Genomic DNA, 13,764 nt, shown 5'->3' with positions numbered 1-13,764 from the left:
AAGCTATGGTTTTTCCAGTAGTCACGTATGGATGTGAGTTGGACTATAAAGAAGGTTGAGTGCCAAAGAAGTTTTGAACTGTGGTGTTGAAGACTCTTGAGAGTCCCTTGGACTGCCAAGGTGGTCCAACCAGTCCATCCTAAAGGAAGAGTCCTGAATATTCATTGGAAGGACTGATGCTGAACCTGAAACTCCAATAGTTTGGCCACCTGATGTGAAGAACTGACTCATTGGAGAAGACCCTGTTGCTGGGAAAGATTGAAGGCGGGAGAAAGGGATGCAGAGGATGAGATGGTTGGATGGCATCACGGACTCAATGGACATGAGTTTGAGTTGGCTCCAGGAGTTGGTGAGGGACAGGGAAGCCTGGCATGCTTTAGTCCATGGGGTCACGGAGTCAGGCACAAATAACTGACTGAACGATGCCTTTCTGCTTAAACACTGAACTCGTGTCCATTGAACCTTCTCTAATTTCCAGTTTACAGATAATTAAGTAGAACAAGCAGGTAACACAAAGTGGAGACATTGGCAGCAGCTCCAATGTCAATGATATTCCAAGTCAATGCGCTGGACTTAAAGAGTACAAGTCAGAGGGACTGCAAATGGGCATGAGGTTCTTCCTAGTGTGGTGAATTACAGGGATGGTTGCATTCACTACTGTACTCTTAAAATGGGTGAATTTTATGGTATATATACAGCATATGGTATATACCTGTTTGCCTGCCAAGTCACTTCAGTCGTGCCCGATTCTCTGTGACCCCATGGACTGTAGACCACCAGGCTCCACTGTCCAGAGGATTTTTCAGACAATAGTGAAGTAGGTTGCCATACCCTCCTCCAGGGGATCTTCCCAGCCCAGGGGTTGAACCTACATCTACTTAACATCTCCTTCATTGGCAGGCAGATTCTTTACCACTACGCCACCTGGTATATTATGTAGTGTATATTACACATTATAATACCAATAGTTTTTAACATTAATAGAAATTGTTAGAAAGTAGGACTGTTCTAGATTAAAAAGACATCTAACAATCAAATAGGCTTCCCAGATGGCACTAGGGGTAAAGAGTCCACTGATGCAGATTCCATCACTGGGTTGGGAAGATCCCCTGGAGTAGTAAGTGGCAACTCACTCCAGTATTCTTGCCTGGAAAACTCCATGGACAGAGGAGCCTGGTGAGTTACAGTCCATGAGGCTGCAAATAGGACACTACTGAGCAACTGAACACACAGCAAACTAGGGACTGCCCTGGTGGCTCAGATGGTGAAGAATCTGCCTGCAATGCTTGAACTGGGTTTAAACACTGGGTAGGGAAGAATCCCAGTATTCTTGCCTGGAGAATTCCATGTACAGAGGAACCTGATAGGCTACAGTACATGGACTCACAGAGTCGGACATGTCTGAGCAACTTTCAAATATGTAAAACCTAGGTTAGATCATGGTGGGGTTGGGGGAGAATAGCATTAAGACACTGATTGTAAAGAAACTGTACCTTAATAAAGCAGATTTGGGGCTTTCCTGGTGGCTTGATGGTAAAGACTCCACCTGCCAAGGCAGGAGACATGTGCTTGATCCCTGGGTAGGAGGAAATGGCAACCTGCTCCAGTATTCTTGCCTGGGAAATCCCATGTACAAGGAAGCCTGGCATGTTAATATAGTCCATAGGGTCAGTCAGACACAACTTAGCAACTGAACAAAAGCTGATTCTAAACACAACTTTTGTCTTAGAAGTAACCTGTTGCTGCTTAAAATGAAACCTACATCAATACTCTAATGCAAACAAAGACAGATAATTGTTTAGTTTTTATTTCATAATCATAAATTTAACTTTGCAATCCAGCTAAACTTGGAGGGGGATAAGGAAAATATGGAACCCAAAGAACTGTAGCAAGAGCACAAAGATTATAGGATATTTCAAGCACATGGGGTGAAGGGGTGCTCTCCTGGGCTACAGAAGGAATGGTCTGGTGCTTAAGTAAAACACAAGTCAAATTTATTAGATTTGTCCACAGTCAGCAATGGTGATCTTCTTGCTGGTCTTGCCATTCCTGGACCCAAAGCGCTCCATGGCTTCCACAATATTCATGCCCTCTTTCACCTTGCCAAAGACCACGTGCTTGCCATCCAACCTAGAACAGAATAAAAAACATTATTACCTGTGACCAGAGATGTTAAATACTGGAAACATTTTTATTCTTCTACCTAAAAAAAGTTGGCAACACCAATAGATTGCTTTAGGCCAGTCTAAGAAACATAAAGAGTCTCCACTGTTAAGAACCCTAATTTTAGAACGGACCCTTTAAAAAGAACCAACAAATCACAAGCAAATTAGATAAAAGCACCACTTGTAACTAAAACAAGCAGCTAAATGCCCTGTTTTGCTAGAGTATCTCCACTTACTTTCTATAAGCACACTAGAAATTTTCACTATGGTCCATGCCCTTCCACTACCTTAGAGCAGGCAACAGCAGGGAAAGGGTGCCTTTGCCATCTCCTGTCTTACCACTCAGTCTTGGCAGTGCAGATGAAAAACTGGGAACCATTTGTGTTGGGGCCAGCATTTGCCATGGACAAGATGCCAGGACCTGTATGCTTCAAAATGAAATTCTCATCATCAAATTTCTCGCCATAGATGGACTTGCCACCAGTACCATTATGGCGTGTGAAGTCACCACCCTGTGAACATAAAGAGAAACATGTTACTTTTGGACACAGTCAGAAAACATGCCATGTCTACAAGGTTCAAACTTTAAGACTCAAGTTCAAAATAAGGTGGTCAAGGGACTTCTCAGGTGGTCCAGTGACTAAAACTGTGCTTGCAGTACAGAGGGTCCAGGTTCAATTCCTTGTCAGGGAACTAGATCCCACACATTGCAACCAAGACCCAGTGCAGCCAAATAAATGAATAGTAAATAAATAAAACTAGAAGGTCACTTGGAACCAAAATGGTAGAATAGCACTTCATGTGTGCACATATTTTTTTAAATAACATTATAGAACTATAGCAATTTAGATGGCATCCTATCAGTGCAAAATCGTAAAATAAACAAATGCACCAGAAAAGTTTAACAGCAGACTGGCACCAGTGCAGACAAACCATATATACACATTCTGGAGTATTCTAGTTCAATCCTAAATTAAGACAACCCAAGTAAGTATCAGTCTATTTCATACCTGGCACATAAATCCCGGAATTATTCTGTGAAAGCAGGAACCTTTATAACCAAATCCTTTCTCTCCAGTGCTCAGAGCACGAAAGTTTTCTGTTAAAATAAAAGTATATATACATATATATATAGGGACAGAAAGGGAGACACACACACACAGAAGTTAATAATCAGAATACCTTTGTTAAACTAACCTGCTGTCTTTGGAACTTTGTCTGCAAACAGCTGTAAGAGAAAAATGACAGTTAATTAACAACATCTGTTTGCATATTTTGTTGCTTAGTACCCTTGTCTTTAGGGGTTTCTGAATCATAAATTTGTTTTCTCACAAGAACATAATGCTTCTTCAGTAATTGCTCTGAATCCCAAATAAGAACTGTTCCTGACAGCCTTAAGTCCTGTGGTGTTGGGTTAGCAACATGAGACCCAAAGACGTGCCAAAAATCCAGAACCAGCAATGACTCAAATAGTGTGAGGCTTCTAAAAAGTGACTTAAAACTTTTACGTGTTATCACACCTACTTCTGAACAGATATATGGCTTCTCAAATGTACATCACCTCCCCCAACTTCAGTTTGAACCTAAGGACAAGATTTTCAGGAATAGCAAGTACTCCTGCTTGATCAGGGAGTAAACAGGTGTAATTTCAGTCACTGGTAATGAAAATGCTACTACCTCCAATCTGTTAACATAGCTTTATGGATTGGATGAGCAGTCACTTCTTGGTTTCCAGGTCCCTTACCTAGTAGTGGGGTAAAAAATAAAGATTGGTTTCTAGTACAACTGCTTCAAACCTTTCCTGCATATATAAAAAACATTCTGGCCAAAAATGCTTAAACATCACGCTTAAACAAACCCTTTAAAATATTTTATGAACTATTCCAGAGATCTGTGACTAAATCATCTATTGAAATCCTGTATGTTTCTTAGATCTAGTTACTTAGCTTCTAAGTATTGTATGTAAAACATATGGTCTCTCCTAAGTCTAACGTTTCTCAAATCCTGTACTCAACCGCTTCCCTGGTAAACCGTTACTAAAGTTAGAAGTCCGTACTGGCAGTTCCATCTCTATTCTCACCAATGGATATGCCAAGAGCTCCTATCTCATTTCCATTAAGCCGTCTGGCTAACCGGAGACACGCTAGGAAGCGTAAGGCTTAGGCAAAGTTTCCACGTGGCTCCCAATCAATTATCAGCTGACTACAGATAAAAGTGGGGCGTAGATCAATAGGATCTATTATTTCTCCTTAGAGTTTTACCTCAGGGCAAGCTTCCACATGGGCCCTTACCAATTCTTAGCTCTGACTACAGTACGAGTAGGGTACAGACTCAATAGGACCTAATGTTTTCTCTAACAGGGTTTAGGCGTCTTCTATGTGTTTCCAACGTGGACAGTTATCATGACTGGAAACCCTCTGCCCTCATGATCTGTATGGGGGCCTATCCATCCTTGGGATAAGATCCTAAAACTAACCACTGACAGCTTTTGAGAGATCGTTAAGGAGGATAAAACCACTTAGGGCTACACCCTAAGTGAGACTGCAGGACAGAGGAGCCTGGCGTGCTGCAGTCCATGCGGTCAGAGTTGGACACGATTTAGCGACTGGACACTTCAAGACCTACCGGTTAACTGGAACGGAATCGCATTTACCGTTTCAAGAGCACGCCGAGTAACTTAGCTACCTTGCTGTAACCACAAACTGATTAATAAGTACTCTAACTAGTTAAGAAACCATCAGAGGTGCCCTGCCGCGGAGCCAGTCTGGACTAGCCCATTCTGCAGGACGACGACCGGGAGGAGCCCAGGCGCCTCCCACCCCCCCACCCACTCACCCACCCACCCACCGTCACCGCAGCGGAAGGCGGGCCTCGGCGCCAGCGGAGGGAAGGCCGCCTGTGCATTTCCGCTCGGGGTGGGGGCCGGGAAGGGCACGAGGGGCCTCTTTTTACATTTATTTCAAGATTTTAAAGACATCTGGGGAAACCCTGGAGTCTGCCAGCCCCGCAGCCCTATAACCCAACCCTGAACTAGCAGGCGTCCTCCGGGACCAAGGCTAGACTGCTAACCCCACCGACCCTGACGCGCCCGGGGCGGGAAAAGCAGCCTTCAGGTGCGACCGTCGCGTCAGCGCGAAGGGAGCCGCTTCCGAGCCCTAGAGAGTGGCCTCGCGACCGTGGCAGCGGCCTGGGGCCGGCGTCTGCCTTCCGTTTAGGGCGTTGTCGACCCTCTGGGGCCTGCGGTCCCGCGTGGCGACCAACAGCTAGCAGCCCGAGCACGTGCGCTGCCGGAAGGGCGCGGCTGCCCCTCCCCCGCCCGCCCCGCCTGCCCCGCCTTTGTCTACCCGCCGCCCCCGGCCTCCCAAAATGGCCCCTCATCAGGAAATGGCGCCGCGCCGCCCGCGTTCCTCAAGCAGGGTGCCCGCACCCGGTTACTCGGCCTCTCCCCTCGCCGCCCGCTCGGGCCCACCCGGCTCGTCGCCGCCTGCCCCAACCTCAAAAGAGACGCGGCCCAAGGGCTCGCCGTCGACAGCGATGTCGAAGAACACGGTGGGGTTGACCATGGCTAAACGGCAAGGGAAGCTCCGAGGTGGCGGCGTCTGCAAGGCAGCACGAGCCCCGCCGCCCTCCTCTTTTATAGCCAGTTCAAGCCCCGCCTACAGCCGGTCGCGCGCCTCATCTCTAGCCAATCGCGACCACGGGTCAGTCGAAATGACGGCATGGCTGGCCTATGAGTAGAGATGGCGCCCTAGAGGCAGGACTGGAGACGCGCGTGCGTGCTGGGCGATGCGGGCAGGTTCCCGCCCGTGGGCTCCGTCTCCGCGCTGCGGCGTGAGGTCGCGCGCTAGCGACTGCTATGGGGATGGGGATCGGGAGTGCCGATGGTCCTGGTGGGCCGGTGGGAGCTGGAGGGCCGTGCACCTGCCCGGCCTCGCGACCAGGACGTCTCCCCATTGCTCAGAGGGGGCAACTGAGGCGAACGAAGGCCTCAAGGTCGCGCCGCCCGCCAAGGTCGCTTGGGGTCCAGGGAGCGCGCCTCTCTGGGAGGCTAGGTGGCCTTGGCCATCACCATTTTCTCACTGCAGATGAGGTTAAGGCCCAGTCACCTCCCTCTCTGCTTCCCCCTCTCCCTTCTAGTCTGAGAGGTTATGAAATGTTTCCAAATTGTCCTACTTTCCGAAAATATCTTGTACACTCTACTTGAATTTTCTCCAGGAGGAAGACATTAAAGCAAGAGGCTGGCAGACACTTATCTATAAAGACACACTGCGCACTTTTGCCTTCCTTTTAAATCTTTTAAATTCTCTACCCCGCACCCCGTCTTTCAGAGGCAGAATTGAGTTCTGGGTGAAAGACAAAGCACAACTTAAAAATGAATTCCCTTAGTCAAAGATATTAATAATGCTTTTATTACTAGTACTAAATGCACTTATATGACCCTGGTCTTTTGTTCAGAAAACCTTGAGAAAAAAATTTATATATCCTCCAACATTTAGTTGCAACATTCAGAGTTATTTAGTATTTCTGAAACTTAGTTTCTTCATCTGCAAAACCAGGATAGGGATCTGAGAAGCAAATGAGAATTTATGACTGATGAAATCCAGTGTCTGGCATCATGCCATCATTATTAATAATGGCATTGTGAGCTTACATGTGCTCAGAGTTTATAGAGTGTGGTTTTGTTCTCACAACCACCCCATAATCCCCATTTACAGAAAAGTGGAAAGTGAGCATCTTCCATGTTAAATAGCTTGCTCAGAATAACCAGTTTAGGAGTATTAACAAAGCCAGAACTGGAAACTGAACTGCCTTTTTTTTTGCTCATTCCACATCACCTTTTGCTTTGTGACCCTAAGGAAGCTGCTTGTCCTTATCTGATACAGAAAAAATGACCCAAGACCCTCAGGGGTAAACTCTCTCAACTTCTATCTCCTTCACTCTGAATCTTAAAGCAATTAGGAACCCCTCCTAAGAAATAAATGAATGAATAGTAAGGGCATCACTTACGGGTTCCCTCACATTACTATTCAAAGTCTAGTCTTCTCTTTACTACCATCCTCTCACTTCACACAGGTATACCATATGTACACTCAAGAAAATAAATATGCACGTGTTTTGTTTGTTAAAGGGGGAGCCAGTGTTGTAGGGGATCCTTTATTAGCATTATCTCTTGAATAGGACTTCCTTACCGAGTAAAATTTGAGCAGACATAGAACCTCAGGAATGTGAGGCCGTCCAGTGCCTTATTTGGATGATTCCGACCAAAAGCAAATCCAACTGAATTCAACAGAGCCCTGATCTGGTTAGCTGGAGGTGTACTATACCAACCACCAACTGGTAAGCAGAAGTCTGTGACTTTGTCCATGGAGCATATTATAAACAAATGCTTACTTCAAAAATATCTCTAGAGAGAATGTAACAGGGAAAGGTCAGGTTATTCAAAATTATAAAAACAGGCTACTTTTTTTTCATGGTAGATGACGGAAGATGGTAACTTGTCTCATATGCACTTCTTGCCCAGGGCCTCATTTGTGCTTCTGCCACGTGGCTTCTGCTGAGACCCGCAGTGACATCACAACCCACATACCCATGGCTTTCTCCAGGCCTCATCTTCCCTGATATGACTCTCCATCAGGCACAACCTCCTGCTTCCTTGATGGGCTGGACTTTTCTCTCCCATTTCTCCAACCCTGACCTTTTCCTCTTGAACTGTTCCACACATTTGTCCTGTCATAGTCATATATATGATCTTGTTTTCTTCCTTACACATTGGCTATGGTCAACCTTATTCACTCTCATGGCTCAGATTCTCAGGTAACTTCTCAACCAAGCTCCAGGCCCACATTTACTCCAGAGCTGCAGGTGGCTCCTCCCTGCCCACTGGGTCTCTCCTCAAGAATAAACCCTCAGACAGAGCTCTGCCACCTACCCCTCTTCCCCAGGCCTCCCCGTCCCCTAGGCCTGCTCTCCCTCCCCACCGCAACAACTCTGGCTTGGCCTTTTGCAGTAGCCTCCTAACTGGTTACTTGGCCCAGGTTTTTCTTGTTATTTCTAGAATGGTCATTCGCAAAGTAATCTACTTTTGTAACTCCCAAGTTGTACAACCTCTTGGTCACCCATAGTGACCAGGCAGCCCCTTCATAGTCTGGTCTTAACTTGCTCTTCAGCCTCCTGACTGGGATTTTTCCTGCCACGTTGAGTTTCTCATTGCCACCCCCACCCTGCCTTTCCAGTACTCCTTCTTTGCCTGTGGCCTGTGCCACCAAACCTCACCCTGTGGTCCCCATGGGAAATCTTCCTTAGGTCTCCCAGAGGTACTGGGTCTGCTCTGCAGCTTCAAAACTCAGAAGACATGTATTGAATGAATGCATAAATCCATGAAGAAAGGGCCAACCAAAACCTGGCCCTGGGGACTCCCCTGGTGGTCCTCAGGTCTTCCACGGCAGGAGGCAAGGGTTCAGTCCCTGGTGGACAAGCTAAGATCTCACATGCCACACTGCTTAAACAAAAACAAAAGCAGGCCCTGGAGTGCGACTCGTCAGTGGGGTTGTTAATTAATTTGCACACACTGCTCAGAGCTAATGACTCTGCATCCCACTTAGGCATCAGTAATCATCCAGCCACTTGACAAGCAGCTCCTCACTGAAAATCATCGTTCAGGAGCTGAAGACGTTCACTTCAGCCCCATCATACTGTCCACCCATTTGAGGAGGATGCCTGCCCGCACCCTCACTCCTTGCTGGTTCCATCCTCGCTCCTGTCCACATCTATCCAGGCCCATCCAGGCTGTCTAGCTCCATGGCTGCTCTTCCTTTCCCCCTTAGAGGAAAAGAGCTTCCTGCAGCTCTTCTGGCTGCCTGGATCTTCCTTATCCACCAGTCCCTGAAGACCACATCCTTGCCACCCTCCTCTTTCCTCCTAATTCACTCGCAAGAGTAGTCCACGCTTCTGTGATCTGTCCAATCACTCCCCACTCCATACATGTCATCAGACTCCTGCTCCCACCCTTAACCCCAAGCTGCCCTAGCCAAGGCCTCCAGGGACCTCGCATTTATAAACTTGAGATTCATTTGCTTTATGATCGCTGGCATTTGACCCCATCATGCTGCAGGGTTCTGAGCTCTCAGCCCCAGGTACCCATCCTGCTGTTCAGAATGTGTTCAGTGGCAAGCAGGAGAAACCTCAGGCAGGAGCCGGTTTCAACAATAGAAATCCAGGGCAGGGCGCTGATCAGAGTGGCGCTGAGTAGATGGGCCTACTGAGCTGTGGTTAGAAGTTAGGAAAGCTGCATGGAATGGTCGAAATTCCAGCAGGACCACTTTCCCACCCCTGAGAGTTATGTGGGCCTGGGAAGTCTATACAGGAGTTCAGAATGCCTACCACATACAGAGATGATCAGATGCGGACAGAAAAGATGTTTATTTAGCTGAGGATTCATTCAAATTGAAAGGAAGGCCGACTTTTCTGTGCAGGACCAAGATGGGGGCCTCTGCGGCAGGCCAAAAGGAGTCTGTCTGCAGCCAGGCCAGCCTGGCCATTATTGATCTGAGTCAGGTGTTAAAACATGCAGTAGGTTTCTCTCTCTCTTTGACTTAGATATGCAATTTTTTTTTTCCTTGCTGCACTGCCCAGCATGCAGGGATCTTAGTTCCCTGACCAGGAATCGAACCCATTCCCTCCGCAGTTAATGCTCAAAGCTCTAACCACTTGACTGCCAGGGGATTCCTTGCATTTCCTTTTTTTTTTTTTTTTTTAATTTATTTGGCTGCGCCAGGTCTTAGTTGTGGTATGCAGGATTTTTAGTTAGGGCATGTGGGATCTTGTTCCCTAACCAGGCATCAAACTCAGGCCCAGTGCATTGGGAGCTCAGAGTCTTAACTGGTTCAGAAACTGCCAGGGAAGTCCCTGCATTTCTTTTTTAACAGCTTTTAACAAGTGAATTTCATGGTGTGTAAGTTTTATTGAGATGTAGTTTACATACCATGACATTTACTTGTTTTAATCATACAATTCAGTAATTTTTTAGCAAATTCAGAGCAGTGCAAATATCCCCACAGTCTAATTTTAGAACATGTCCCTTACCCCAAGTACCTTGTACCCTTTTTTAGTAATTCCTTGTTTCCACCCAGCAACTGCTTTTAAAATTCTGTAGTTAAAAAGTGATTTAGACTTGTGGTTTGAAATGGAAATACTATAAAGTTTATATATGGTGTTTAAACATTTAAGAGAACTTTAGGTTCAACATATCCGAAAGTCTATTAGAACTATTTATTGCTCAAGGTGGTTTTTTTCTTTGCTAATTTGGACAATTAAGTACTTCAAAAGGAAACCAAATGTATTACACCTATAAATGCAGTTTAAATGTTGGAAGATGTAGTAAAAGAATTCAAATCTGCCATGTTTATAAAGAGACTAATATGATGTACAAGCTAAAGAACTAGGTTTTAAAATGATAGTTTAATAAGTTAAATATCAGTTGTGAAAATATAATAAAACAAATATAAAATGTAACAAACACTGAGTGGCTTTTTTACATAAAAAAGAAGCTGCAGGACTCCAGTCTACATGTCAAGGGCCCTAGGGCCTTTGGTTTTCTGTCCTCAGGACTGTCACTTCACAGTTTCGGATGGTGCCACCACCTCCCCTCCCCTCCCCTCCTGCATCGCCCCAAGTTCATGTTCAAGATAGTCTGGTTGCCGCAAAGACTAAGGAAGAGGGAGAAAGGGAAAGGGGAAGAAGCCCGAGAATTACGCCAGCACAATCCTGTTGGCTAAGCTTTCCCAGGAGCCCCGCCCAGTGGCTTTCACCCTTGGCTGCAGGAATCCAGGAAGATGAATATTTTGATCTGGGCACATTGCCAACCGAGCCACCCGGCTTCTGTTAGTAAGAAGGAAGGCAAAATGGATGCTTTGGGAGATAACAGGCAGCATCCAAGGCACCAATTATTGTCACCCAGCAGAAAAGGGATAGACTGGGAGGGATGGGGGCGTTCTCAGTCCTCAGGAAACCTGCACAATAGGGCACAGGGAGAAACCCCACTCAGCCTGGCTGGGGAGGACCACGCCCCACCCCCACCAGAAATGTTGGATCTGATGGCACAGTGGGGATTGCATCTGCTTAGTGGAGCCCTGATCATTCCAATCTCCCCAATCACCCCGGATCACAGGAGGCTGGGAAAAGTGGTGTCTGGTGTTCTCATGTATTTCCCACTCAGAAGGTGGGGCATTTCCCTAATACAGAAAAGGGCACAGTAACCAAACAAGGATAAATATGGCTTACGATAGTTAAGTCAGGATTCCAGGAGGAATTGGGTGCCATTATTAAGATCATTATTTAATTCTCACAGCAGTCCTTTGAAGTAGGTACTATTATTTTTGCTATTTTTCACAAGAGGAGACAAGCTCAGAGAAGTTGAGTAACTTCCTTGGAGAGAGAGAGCCAGGGTTGATGCCCATTCTACCTGGCTCTGGGTCCTGTGCTACTCACTGTCATGCCACATCCTAAAATTTTTTTAAATCCTGTTAAATATATGTAACATAAAGTTTGCCATTTTAACTAATAAGTGTACAGTTTATAGGCATAAAGTGCATTCCTATTACTATGCAGCTATCACCACCATCCATCTCCAGAACTTTTTCATCTTCCCAAACTGAAACTGTCCCCATTAAACACTAACTACCCATCTTCCACTCCCAGCTCCTGGCACCCATAGATCTGCTTTCTGCCTCTATGAATTTGCTTATTCTAGAAACTTCACATAAGTGGAGTCATACAGTATTTGTCCTTCCGTGACTGGCTTATTTCACTTAGCATAATGTCCTCTAGCTCTATTCAGGTTGTGTCAGAATTTCCTTCTTTTTTGTAGCTGCATAATATTCCTTTGTTTATCCATCCTTCTATCCATGAACACTTAGGTTGCTTCCATCTTTTGGCTATTGTGGATAACGCTGCTATGAACATTGGTGAGTCCTTTCTTTCAATCTCTTCGTGCATATTCTATGAAGTAGAATTTCTGAATCAGACAATAATACTGCTTTAATTTTTTGAGGAACTTCCATACTGCACCATTTCCACAGCTACACCATTTTTCATTCATTCCAGCCATGCACAACAGTTCCAATTTCTCCACATCCTCACCAACGTGTTATTTTCTGTTTGTTTTTACAAGAGCCGTCCTAATGGGTGTGAGGCGGTGCCTTGTTGTGGTTTTGACTTGCATTTCCCTAATGATTAGTGCTGTTGAGCATCTTTTCTTGTGCTTTTGGCCATTTATATGTCTTCCTTGAACAGAGAAATATCTGTTCAAGCCTAATCTATTCTTTAAGTGAGTTGTCTGGCTTTTTGTTGTTGAGTTTTAGGAAGACTTTACATATTCTGGATATTAATCCCTTACCATATATATAATTTACAAATATGTTCTCCCATTCTGTAGGTTGCCTTTTCATTCTGTTGATAGTGTCATGAATTTTTTTGAGTTCCCAGGCGGTAGCCATTATCTTGATCTCATCTTTGGCTGTGTGATAAGTCACACTCAGTTTGGGTTTGTATTTGAGTCCTACCAGAAAGGGAAGGTCACTTTACCCACACAGCCCAGTTCTCCAGGTTCCTGGGGTGATTTCTGCCAAGTCCCTGTGGTGACCATCCAGGCCTCTTTCTCTAATGCTGAAGGCAGAACTGCAGCAGGTGAAGGCAGAGCCAGCAGAGGAAACTGAGGCAAGGACCATTCAGCCCACTGCCCAGGAGCAGCTACAGCACATACGGTTGTGTTGTTGTTTTAGTTGCTCAGTCGTGCCCGAGTCTTTGCGACCCATGAACTGTAGCCCACCAGGCTCCTCTGCCCATGGGGATTCTCCAGGCAAGAATCCTGGAGTGGGTTGCCATTCCCTTCTCCAGGGGATCTTCCTGACTCACAGATCGAACCCAGGTCTCCTGCATTGCAAGCAGATTCTTTACCATCTGAGCCATCAGGGAAGCCCATCATGTACAGAGCGCAGAGCAAAATGAAATGTGAGGCCCTTGTTAAAAAATTATCAAGGGTTCCAGGACAGAGACAGCAGAATATTAAACCAAGTTCATGGGTTGGGTGGTGGTATGGGGGTTACAAGCAGCTCCTGAAGTCAGCTCTGCCACTGCTTTTGGTGGCAAAGCATCAGGTGCCTGGCAGCCCTGGGCACAGGGAACTTTACACACACCCCCTGTTTTCCAAGGCCATCACCAAGTGCTCATGAGGAAGAGTGGAGGCTGGTCCAGGAGATGGAGACTACCTGAGGCTCTGGGGGAGGAACAGGGGCCTGAGGGACCCTCCAATGACAGAGGCTTGGCAGTAAGCACCCGGCAGTGACTGTCTGCCCCTGAGGGGACAACGAGTGAGACCTGGGTCTGAGGCTCAAGCATGTGGGGCTCCTGGAGCCTGAGAGTAACCATGCCAGCCCTGACACCACGTGCCACTGGGGATGTGGCAGGAGAGCCAAGACCTCCTGAAGGACAGGCATGTGGGGCCTCTATGTCCTGACAGCAGGACGTGGCCAGCTGCACCAGGAGGTGAAAGAGCAGAGTGAGACCACCCCCCACGGTGCAGGGGCCCAGCGCCCGCTGCAAG

At 46.4% G+C, this 13,764-nt stretch overlaps 1 protein-coding gene across 3 annotated transcripts; it reads right to left on the bottom strand.

Annotated features, from left to right (window-relative positions):
* Positions 1-1,785: 1,785 nt before the first annotated feature.
* Positions 1,786-5,774, bottom strand: PPIA (peptidylprolyl isomerase A). 3 transcript variants are annotated; one of them, XM_005891872.3, is made up of 5 exons: positions 5,660-5,774; positions 3,363-3,393; positions 3,176-3,264; positions 2,505-2,677; positions 1,786-2,130 (listed from the first exon to the last, which is right to left on the bottom strand). In XM_005891872.3, the coding sequence occupies exons 1-5, from the start codon at positions 5,726-5,728 to the stop codon at positions 1,998-2,000; spliced, it is 495 nt and encodes a 164-aa protein (XP_005891934.2). In that variant the 5' UTR covers positions 5,729-5,774; the 3' UTR covers positions 1,786-1,997. The 3 variants fall into 3 exon arrangements, with proteins under 3 accessions (XP_005891934.2, XP_070225495.1, XP_070225494.1); XM_070369394.1 differs by having other exon boundaries at positions 5,593-5,725; XM_070369393.1 differs by lacking the exon at positions 5,660-5,774 and adding an exon at positions 5,244-5,558.
* Positions 5,775-13,764: the final 7,990 nt, after the last annotated feature.

This window comes from Bos mutus, chromosome 4 (genome assembly GCF_027580195.1).
Source record: "Bos mutus isolate GX-2022 chromosome 4, NWIPB_WYAK_1.1, whole genome shotgun sequence".
In the NCBI taxonomy this organism is placed as follows: domain Eukaryota; kingdom Metazoa; phylum Chordata; class Mammalia; order Artiodactyla; family Bovidae; genus Bos; species Bos mutus.
The sequence above is the reverse complement of the archived record's forward strand: the minus strand, read 5'-3'. Positions and strand labels throughout refer to the sequence as shown.

What these genes read in the sequence shown, in the direction of transcription:
- PPIA (XM_070369393.1), bottom strand. Translation starts at nt 5,543, where the DNA reads ATGAGGGGCCATTTTGGGAGGCCGGGGGCGGCGGGTAGACAAAGGCGG. An exon ending in CCCGCCCCGGGCGCGTCAGG is followed by an intron (nt 3,394 to 5,243) that starts GTCGGTGGGGTT and finishes TTTCTCTTACAG; the next exon opens with CTGTTTGCAGACAAAGTTCC. An exon ending in CAAAGTTCCAAAGACAGCAG is followed by an intron (nt 3,265 to 3,362) that starts GTTAGTTTAACA and finishes TTATTTTAACAG; the next exon opens with AAAACTTTCGTGCTCTGAGC.